Here is a 10,584-nt window from a genome sequence, read left to right as displayed (position 1 = left end):
GATCCGGCCACTGCACTCCAGCCTGGGCAACAGAGCGAGACTCCGTCTCAAAAAAAAAAAAAAAAAGAATCACCTAGAGAAAATTCTTTTTTGTTCTTTCAGCCCTCCTGCATCAGTGCAACCCATCACCTATAATAAATTCTTTTTGCTGAAAAACTTAGTGTTGTTTCTGCCTTCCTGACTTGATCTTGACTGATGCAAACTATTAGGAAAGTGGGGCCCACTTTTTACTGGGCACCATGAGAGGTCAGCCTGCCTGAAAGGAAGGCTTACAGGAAACAGAGTCCTGACATGTTTAAGCACCTAGATTTAACTGTGCATGAAACCAAATCTATCCCCTGGACTTCTTAGTTATCTGTGCCAATAAGTTTCTTTGCGTGTGTTTGTTTAAACCATATGGGGTTGGGTTTTTGTTGTATACAACAAAGAGTCCTGACTAATCCAAATCTCCTTGTCCCCATCCCCAAACCAGGAGCCTCACCTCACAGCCGCTGAACAAAACCAAGAACAATCACCTCCTATTGAAAACTTTAATGAAACCAATAAGTTAATAAGTTAACAAAGTGAGGTACTTGCATATCCGAGAACCGAGTTGATGGGGGAACCTCGATCATGGAAGGAAGGAGGGCTTCTTCTCATGTCTCCTTGGTCATAGGGTAATCCCATTCTCCTGGCCTTCTCCACAGCTGTCTCTGAATGGGTGGAGGGGTGGCTCTCTGGGGACAGTGCAGTGCAGGTGGGGTGAGCCAGGAGAGGCTCCATCCAGGGCATGATGGTCACGTGCAGAGGGCAGGTTGGGGCAGAGGCTGGGCAACATGGACTGAGCAAGATCCAGTCCAAACCCTGGCGCTGGTGCATGCAGGTCCCCAGCATGAGATGCAGGCAGCGTGGCCTCGGCCCCTTGTTCCCACAGAGGGTTGCCATTGGTCCACTACCCCTCACCTTCCTGCCACCTGCATTGGCTTTGCAGAAGAGGAGCAAAGGGGTGGGGATAAGAAAGTGTTCCTGGGGTGAATGGGGGCTTATGCCCAGATGTGGGGCTGCCAATTGAAGAGAAGAAGTGGGGTGTGGAGGGACGGGGGACAGTGCATGTGAAGCCAGATGCATGGTTGGTATAGCTATTAGATGCATTCTTATTCTCTCTGGGAGTGAGAGTGACTAGGAAGGCACAGGCCTGGCTAGAAGCGGGCCTGGGGTCTCTCCAGTGGCGTCAGTCCTGGGCTTGAGTTGTGCTGTGGAGACAGGGAGGTGGGCCCTTGGGGACAGGCAGAGGCAGTGGGTTAGGGCTCCTGGACCAGACAGGAGATCTTCTTGAAGAAGGAGAGCAGGTAAAGGTCTGGGTGGGGACTAGAGAGCTCTCGGGTTACTTCAAAGCTCCTTCCCCTGCTCAGATGGAGTTGGGGGTCTTCCTCTTAGTGGACGTCACCCTGCAAGGCCAGTCTGCTGGCATCTGCTGCAGAGGCCCAGGAGCGGCTGAGTGGCTCTGCGCTCATGTCTCCAAGTGTGTCACGTCATTGCATGTTTGAGAGTGAGAGGCTTTCTCCCTGTCTGGAGAAACTAAAAGGCTATGTTTGTGTGATCATCCACGAAGCACTGTCTGGGAGTTTTGGGGAGGATACAGAAACTTGTGTTGACTATGAGTGGTGTCTGGAGGGCCAAGGAGGGGAGTGGCCACCCAGCAGGAGGAGGGAGCCCCCTGGGAGCTGACACTTGCAAATGGGAAGAAAGGCCCAGGCACTGCCCTTAGGAGAGGGCAGGGGAGAAACAGGCCCCATGCTAGGAGGGGAAGGAGTGATAAGCCAAAGAATAGGGACAGGGTGGTAGCCAAGCAGCCTGAGACCAGCTACTGCTGGGGGCCCAGCTCCCAACGGGGGAGGGGCAGAGAGACCCCATGGGGGTCCCCAAAGTTGCATATTTGACATGGTTTGCATATATGGTGCCCACCTGCCTTGTGGCAGGGTCCTGTGCTTTGTGGGTACCTGTGGGGGCACCTTGGCCCACCCCCAAGTGGGGCGGGGACTTGGCGGGAGGGCTTCCCTGCTGTGTCCGAAGGGTGGGCCAGAGACCTCACCTTGCATAGCTGGCAGCTGGGTCAGGGCCCAGGGCCCCAGCGCCCGCTCCCACTCCCGGGGCTGTGCCCCTGCCAGGCGGGCCACATCGGGCCTTGATGGAGTGGGCAGGGCACTGGGGGGCCCAGAGGCCTCGGGACAGCCGCTGCTGCCGCCCTCTGGGCGACCTGGCATCTCACGCTCCTGAGGTGGGGAAGGAGCGCTGGCACCCACAGCAGGTACCACGCCCACCCAGGCAGCTCAATACTGCGTGTGGCCTCTCTCCCCGAGAGGGAGTGAGTTCAAGTACGAGAGGAGTCCGGAAGCCTCAGAGGGCGGTCGGAGCGCCAGGCCGCGGGGCTGGCCGTGTGCTGCTCTGCCCCTGAGAAGTCCCTTAGTCCACGTTGGTGCTGACCGAGCGGGAGATGCTGAGCGTCTGTGCGGAGACGGAGATGTCCTCGTGGTCCACAGGGCTGTGGTAGTCGGAGGTGATGTCGGGGTCGAACAGCGGCACTTGCACGGTGCCCAGGCTGGCCGAGGTGCCAGAGCGCAGGCAGCGCGAATAGAAGCCCAACAGCAGGTCCAGCTTGTGCTCGATGGACTGCACCTGGGGATGGGGCGCAGCTGGGAAGCGGCGCCTGGGACCCGAGGGGATGCGGCCGGGGGCGGGGCTTGGGTCTCCGGGCAGAGCCTAGCTGGTGGAGTGGGCGGGGCTTATCTGGGGAGCACTAATCCCGCTTGGAAAGGTGGAGCTTGGCTAGAGAGAGGAACGAAGCTGGGCACTGGTGCATAACCGGGGAGTGGTCAGGTGTGATCGATGGGGATAGTCCACGAGCTACGGCGACAACTGAGAGGCGGGGTCAAATGGAGTAAGAGGATCTGAGGTAGGCTTATCTGAAGCCTATGGGCGGGCTTATGCAACCTGGGGGGCGGGGCTTAGCAGGAGAGGGAGGGTTTATGGGAATGTCTGGCGGCGGGGACTGGGGCTTCGGCCGGGGAGAGGACTCTCAGGCCTTCTCCCGGACGCTTGGGCTGCGGCTGTGGGAAACACACCCTCCCCGTGTCCAGTCACCGCGGCCCCCAGAGCTTCTTGGTATGGCCAGCTCCACCACCCCATCCTACACTCACCTGCTTCTCCACCTTGACGACGCGTCCCATCATGCTGATTTCATCCACCACCTCCGCGTCAGAGGGCCCCTTGTCGCCCTTCTCCCGGGCCTTCCGGTCCCCGGGCCCCCGACCCACAATTTGGTCCACCCTATGGGTAAGGGAACCATCAGAGGGCCCGGACACACGCCGCCCCTCCCTTCCACAAGAATTCTAGGTTGCCTGATGAAGGAGAAGGCACGACAGGCAATCTGAGGGAGGGGCCATTGTCCTGCCAGATGGAGGCTGAGTTGGGGGTGGAGGGACTAGTCCCTGCTCTGGGGGTTCTCCATTGGTCAAGCAAAGGCACCACACACAAACCTGACAAGTAAAACAACCGCCTGGTGAAAGGAATGGAAATGATGGACTGGGAGGCCCAGTGCAGTGGCGCATGCCTGTAATCCCAGCATTTGGGGAGGATAGGGAGGGAGGTATCACTTGAGCCCAGGAAGTTGAGACAGACTTGGCAACATAGCAAGCCCTCCTCTCTACAGAAATAATTGTTTTTTAATTAGCTGGTCATGGAAGCTCATGCCTGTGGTCCCAGCTACTCAGGAAGCTGAGGCTAGAAGATGACTTGAGCCGGGGAGGTCGAGGCTGCAGTGCACTGTGATTGCACCACTACACTCCAGCCTGGAAGACAGAGCAAGACACTATCTCAAAAAAAAAAAAAAAAAAAAAAAAGATGGACTGGGGGAAAGGGGAAAGAGGATGGGAGGAGTGGACACATGTGGGAATGTGACTTTTAAAGTGGGTGGACAAGGCTAGAACTGATCTCACCTTATTTTTCTGCTCTCCTTTGCAGCAAAATTCTTGAAAGTGTTATCTCTATCCTCTACCTCCAATTCCTTTCCTCCCCCTCTCTCTTAAACCTACTCCAATCAGGCTTTCACCCATGCCATTTCACCAAAACTACTGTTGTCAGGTTTTGATCAATTCCTGTCCTCATTTTACTTGACTTACTAGCAGCACTCCACACATCGGATCACCCCTTCTTCCAGCAAACCCTTTCTTCATTTGAAACACCACCCCCTCCCAGTTCTTTTCCTTCTTCCCTGACCTCTCCTTCACTGTCTCCTTTGTTAGTTCCTCCTCTATCTCTGCACCCTGGAAACACTGCAGGATCCAAGGCTCACTCCTGGGACCTCTATTCTCTGTTTACTCCACTCACTAAGTGATGTCTTCAGATCCATAATTTTCAATTCCTCTACACTTTTGACACCAAATTTTCATCTCCATCCTGTACTTCTGCTCTGCTCTCCACACTTCTCTATCCAACTGCCACATCAACACTCTGCTTGAATGTCCGGTAGGCATCACAAATCCAGCACCTCCCAAATCTCCTGACCCTAAACTTTCTCCATTCATTGCCTTCTCCATGTCAACGAATGGCAACTCAATTTTTCCTCTTGCTGAAGCCAAAAACCTTAGCTTCATCCTTGACTGTCTTCTTTCTCTTAACACCACATCAGAAAACCCTGTCAACTTTGCCTACAAAATGTATCTAGAATCTGACCACTTGTCCCACCTCTGCAGCTGCCACTCTGTTCCAAGTCTCCCCACAGTCTCATGCGTGGAAGTCTGAAGCAGGTTCCTCATTGGTCTACCTGTGTCCACCCTCACTCCACTAAGTCCATCCTCAACACAGCACCCAGGTTGATCCTTTTAAAAGACAATTCAGATCTTATCAGTCCTTTGCACAAAACCCTCCAATGCTCGCAGCTCATCCTGGATGAACACCAGCATTTTGCAGGGGCCTACAGGGCTTTACACTCTCTGAGTACTGTTAGCCCTCTGACCTCACCTCTTACCTCTCACTCCAGTGCAGCCACACCAAGCTCCCTGCTGTGCTGAAGCCAACACTCCAGCCACTTGCCCCTCTCAAGTCCTTGGCACTTGCTGTTCCTTCTAGAACCTTCTTACCTATTTAAAATTGCAAAGCATAACAGCCTGGCCCTTATTTTCCTCCTTAATATTTATCGTCATCTGATATATTCTAATTTTACTTATTTATCACTTCTTCTCCTTCCACTAGAATGAAAGCTCCATGAGGGTGGGAACTCTGCTGAGCTTTCTGCCATATTCCCACAGGCCGGCGAGTAGTAAATGCCCACTGACTATTTCTCGAGTGAATAAATGAATGAGTGGACAGTGAAAATGCAGGCCAGAAGAGAAGAAGGGCAAGGTGCAGGTGATACGGGTTTGGGGGTGAGGATTCTTCCTAATGCTGGGTCTACCGGAGGGATGTGGGAGGATTCCAGAGGCAAGAGGTGGGCAGTGAGGACAATTTGCCTATTCTCTTGGGAGATGGGAGGTCAGTAATTATTTTAGGCTGATTATTTTAGGACCAGGAAACCATTATTCGAAACAAAGCCCCCAAGGCATATGAGTCAATAGGGCTTGCACAGAGGACCCGCCGCACAAAGAAACTATGGCTGGGTTGTTTTTCAGCCTTGGGACGGGTGCTGGGTCTGGCCTCAGGCTGGCACTGCAAGCCAGGGACCTCCTCAGTCTAGAAACTCAGCTGCAGCAGTGAGCCCTTCTGGGTGCTCTGGAGTTGGCCTCAGACTTCATGCAGGGCTGGGGTCGCTGCCTCCCTGCCCCTGCCTCCCATCAGGCCCAGTGCACCCACCGAGTTTGCAGGCTCTTGATCCGGCCCAGCATGTCCAGGTGGCCTGCTGAGTACTGCTCAATGACGTCCTTCACGTCGTATGGTCGCAGTGTCTCCTTGAATTTCCTTTTGGCCACCAGGAACTTGAGAATCCTGTTGGGGGAGGGGGCTCAGAGGGAGTGTCCTGTTCGAGCAGGGATTCCTTCCCAGCCCCATCTCCATCTATTTGCTATCCCCTTGTCCAGTACCAGGGCACCTCCTGCTGTGTCTCCCAGCCTCCCCTACCTCCAAGTTGCAGAAACACGGATGAGGTGGAAAGGGGTTAATCCACTAGCTGGGGTGGAGGGATGGGCTTCAGAGCACCATGGTATGAGAAGACAGAGAGGAGATTAGCCTCAAGAAGGAGGCTGGGGTGTTCTTTGAAGAGCCCTGAATCCCTGGCAGAGATTGGGCACTGGGACATTGTGGGGCAGGCACATCAATTACTCCGTTGTTTTTTTTTTTAAAGAGATGGGCAGTCTCACTATATTGCCCAAGTTGGTCTCGAACTCCTGGACTCAAGCAATCTGCCCACCCTAGCCTCCCAAAGTGCTGGGACTACAGGCGTGACCCACTGTTCCTGGCCCAATTACTCTGCTTTAGCATGCTGGCTCTGCCAGCCTATGTGGAGAATACCCTGGATGGGCAAAGGCGTGGGTAGGGAAACTAGCTTTAGGGGACGGGGAAGGAGATACGGAACAGCTTGGAGCAGTTCAGGAGGTGGGGCTGAAATGATTGCCATGGCTTGGGTGACCGAGTGGATGGTGGTGCCACTGCCTGAAATGGGTACCGACCCAGGAAGAGGAGCAGGTTTGGGGCATGCTGGCTGAGAGGTCATTGGGGTGGCCAAGGAGAGCTGGCTTGGGTCAGGGGGCAGGTCAGGTACTATGTTCTCGACACCAGGCACATGGAGGGGAAAGAATGGATGGGTGAAAAGGGGCAGAGTCCTCAGACTCTGGGGGGTAGTGGGGACAGGTCCAGCTGACTTTGATTTTATATATTTATCTATTTAGAGACAAGGTGTCACTCTGTCACCCAGGCTGGAGTGCAGTAGCTTAATCACGGCTCACTACAGCCTCAAACTCCTGCACTCGAGCCATCCTCCCACCTTAGCCTCTCAAGTAGCTGGAACTACAGGGGCACACCAACATGCCTGGCTAATTTTTTAATTTTTTAATTTTTAATTTTTTTGCAAAGACAAGGTCTCACTCTGCTGCCCAGGCTGGTCTCAAACTTCTGGCCTCAAGTGATCCTCTTGCCTCAGCCTCCCAAAGTGCTGAGATTACAGGCATGAGCCACCATGCCCAGCCTGACTCTATTTTTAAAAGGAATACAAAGAAAAGAGGCTTGTGGGCAGATGTACAGCCAGGGAAGAGAGTGGGGAGCCCAGAAAACTAGGAAGTTGAGGGGGTTTCTGGAGCTAGAGAGGCAGGCTGGTGATGGAGGCTAGGCTAGGACTGCACACCAAGGAGCATGGAGGCCAGATCCATGCCTAGGCCGTGGCCCAAGGGCTCAAGAGACCCTGGTCCCTGCTTAATTTCTGAGGCAAGGGGACAGCCAGTAGAGCAGGGGCTTTCAAACTTTTTTGATCAAGACCCACCATAAAAATACATTTTTTTTTAATACAGTTTCACTCTTGTTGCTTAGGCTGGAGTGCAATGACACTATCTTGGCTTAATGCAACCTCCACCTCCCGGGTTCAAGTCATTCTCCTGCCTCAGCCTTCTAAGTAGCTGGGATTACAGGCGTCCGCCACCACGTCCGGCTAATTTTTTGTATTTTTAGTAGAGATGGGGTTTCACCATGTTGGCCAGGCTGGTCTCAAACTCCTGACCTCAAGTGATCCACCCGCCCAGATGGGAAGCAGCAGTGGGTGGCACACGGAGGGGGTACTCACCTCAGGCCTCAGTCTTACCTGACGGAGCGGATGACTGTCTTCACAGCAGGCATGACGTCGTCCACCGTGAGCTCACACTGGTAGCCCTTCTCCTCTGCTACTTCCTCTGAGGGGGCCTCTGAAAAGGCAGGGATGGGGCAAGTGGCCCACAGAAGGGGCCACTCCCAACCTCCCATCCAACCCCTGTATGCCAAACCACCAATAGAGTGTCCAATAGGAAGACAGACGCCCAGAAAGGGTCCAGAACCTTCCTGGAGGCTCTTGTGTCTCATACCCCGCCCCCACCCCCCGCCCCAGGGTAGAAAGCCCCAGTGTGTTGCATGCCCATCTGCCCTGGTGGCCAGTCAGAGTGAACATCTGCCCTGGTGGCTAGGTGGGAGCTGCTTTAGGGCACAGCTGGTCCAGTCCAGGGCAAGTTTGTTGCACAAAGCCCTGGAGGAAGGCCCACTGGTCCCACCTTGCAGAACAGTGAGCCCCAGAGAGAAGAGGCTTGATGGCACTGCATGTAATCATGCACACAGTCTTCTCCTTCAGCTAAGACGGAAGGACACCCAAGCCGCTGGCTCCCTGGCCCAGCTCTGCTACCATGGAAGGCCCTTAAAACAAAACATTATGGCCGGGCGCGGTGGCTCAAGCCTGTAATCCCAGCACTTTGGGAGGCCGAGACGGGCGGATCACAAAGTCAGGAGATCAAGACCATCCTGGCTAACACGGTGAAACCCCGTCTCTACTAAAAAATACAAAAAACTAGCCGGGCGAGGTGGCGGGCGCCTGTAGTCCCAGCTACTCGGGTGGCTGAGGCAGGAGAATGGCTTGAACCCGGGAGGCGGAGCTTGCAGTGAGCTGAGATCCGGCCACTGCACTCCAGCCTGGGCGACAGAGCCAGACCCTGTCACAAAAAAAAAAAAAAAAAAAAAAAAAAAAAAAATCTTCCCTGAATGAGAGAAGCTTCTCTGAGGCTAGTGCCCATGTTGCACAGAGAGGTGATGTTCTCTTCACCCCACAGGAGCAGTGGCAAGAGCCTGGACAGCTTCCAGGACAGGGAAGGGAGGTCCTGGGCATCAGCCATGCCCAGGCTTCTATGGGCAGCACCTCTCAAAGACTGGTCTATGGGGTTCTGTAAACTCTGAGGTGTCAGCCAGGCAGCATCTTGAGAGCTGACACAGCACAGGTAGAAATAACATGGCTGGGTCTCCTGCCTCCAGGGTCAAAGGGGGAGCTGTCCCCATTCCCCATCCTTGTGCGCTCACCCCACCTCTCCCCACCCAGGGGCCTAAAGTATGTCAAAGCTGGGAGAAGTCTTCCAGGGGGCTTGGTCCAACCCTCTCATTTTCCTGAAGCGGACACTGAGGTCATGTCCTGCCTAAATCACAGTGCAAGTCTCCAGCAGAGCCAAAACTCAAAAAGTGACATCACCAGGTCCACAGTCTCACATGTGCAGCCTGGGCTGCGGTGAAGAGGGGGAGGCAGAGGGCATGGGCTCTGGCGCTGAATAGGCCTGCTTGAGGAGAGCAGCTCTGCCACTCATGAGCTGAGAGATCCCAGTGCCCATGTCTGTAAAGTGGGGACAAAAACAGAACCCACTTTCCAGGGTCGCTGGGAGAAGTAAACAAGATAAGCCAGTGTTGAGCAGTGCACAGTCAGGGCTCATCAAGGATGCATTCCTGCCCTTTCCAAAGTACATTTGTGTTTAGCTATTTGTTGAGCACCTACTATATTCTCAAAAAGTCTTCTGTTCACTTTCCATGGATTATCTCATTTAATACTCACAATAATCCTAGGAAGTGGATGCTATTATTGTTCCCATTTTATGAATGAGAAGAATGAGGCCCAGAGAGATTAGGTCACTTGCCTAAGATAAGTGACAAAGCCAGGATTCAAATCCAGGCAGCCTGGCTCCAAAGCCTATGCTGCTAACCACTATGAAATGCCACCCTCCACGTGATTCCCAAACAGTCTGATGTCCATTTTATAGCAAAGCAAATATTATAATGCCCATTTTACAGATGAGAAGACCAGTGCCCAAAGACGGTCAATCAGTTCCAGAGCTGAGACGTGAGCCAGATCTCTCTGCTCCCAGCCCGGACTGTCCCCACCCTGCTGCCCTCAGCCGGCCCTCAATCAGTCTCAGCCCCCCAGGGGCTCACCCTCAGCAGAGGTGCGGGGTTTGAGTCTCAGAGATGCCCGGAAGCGGGTGCGGTCATTGAAGCTCCAGCTCTTCTGCACCTTGGTGGGGCTGCCGGCCTCACCAGCCTGCTCACTGCTCGGGGAGGTGGGCATTGTTGGAGGCGCCAGATGCTGCTTGGAAGGACCCGTCCGCCGCTGGGAGCTGCCCATGCGGATGCGGTCTTTGATGCCCATCCGGCTGCTGGCAGGGCAGGCAGGTTGGGAGAGGGCCAAGTTAGCCAGAGCTGGGGGTGGGGTGAGTGGGGACAGCTGACTTAGGACTTGGGGGTGGCTGTTAGGTCTTGATTCCTCACCAAGCGGAGACTTCTTGGGATGGGACAGGGATGTGGTAAGGGAGGCCCTGACTCCTACAAGAGGCTGATTCAGGGTCAGTTGAAGCAAATCCTCTCCCCACCACCCACATCCCACCCCTCATCACCCGGACAGATAAGGGACGCACAGGAGACAGATGTCAGAGTGGAAGGAGTGGGAGAAATTCAAAAAAGAAGTCAGAGACACAGACAGGAGGATGTGGGAGCTGGGCCTGGCCCAGGTGAGTGGGCAGAGGGTGGGGGCGGTGACCCCTTTGGGCGCAGATAGGCTGCTGAGGGTCGGAGGCTCACCAGGCCATGCACATGGAGGTAGGCCTCCAGTCCTCACTGTACACAGGGGCAGGC

The 10,584-nt window shown here is 54.5% G+C and overlaps 1 protein-coding gene across 2 annotated transcripts in view; it reads right to left on the bottom strand.

Annotated features, from left to right (window-relative positions):
• Positions 1 to 516: 516 nt before the first annotated feature.
• The window catches only part of KCNQ4 (potassium voltage-gated channel subfamily Q member 4), a 57,045-nt gene continuing 46,977 nt past the window's right edge, over positions 517 to 10,584 (bottom strand). For both annotated transcript variants that reach the window (XM_025397108.1, XM_025397117.1), the window contains 5 exons: positions 9,889 to 10,109; positions 7,760 to 7,859; positions 5,827 to 5,958; positions 3,177 to 3,306; positions 517 to 2,655 (listed from right to left, as the gene is read on the bottom strand). In XM_025397108.1, the coding sequence (XP_025252893.1) occupies positions 2,443 to 2,655; positions 3,177 to 3,306; positions 5,827 to 5,958; positions 7,760 to 7,859; positions 9,889 to 10,109 (796 nt within the window). In that variant the 3' untranslated portion in view covers positions 517 to 2,442. The remainder of the gene's footprint in view (positions 2,656 to 3,176; positions 3,307 to 5,826; positions 5,959 to 7,759; positions 7,860 to 9,888; positions 10,110 to 10,584) is intronic.

This window comes from Theropithecus gelada, chromosome 1 (genome assembly GCF_003255815.1).
Source record: "Theropithecus gelada isolate Dixy chromosome 1, Tgel_1.0, whole genome shotgun sequence".
Lineage (NCBI taxonomy): Eukaryota > Metazoa > Chordata > Mammalia > Primates > Cercopithecidae > Theropithecus > Theropithecus gelada.
This window is presented reverse-complemented; position numbering and strand designations above follow the sequence as displayed.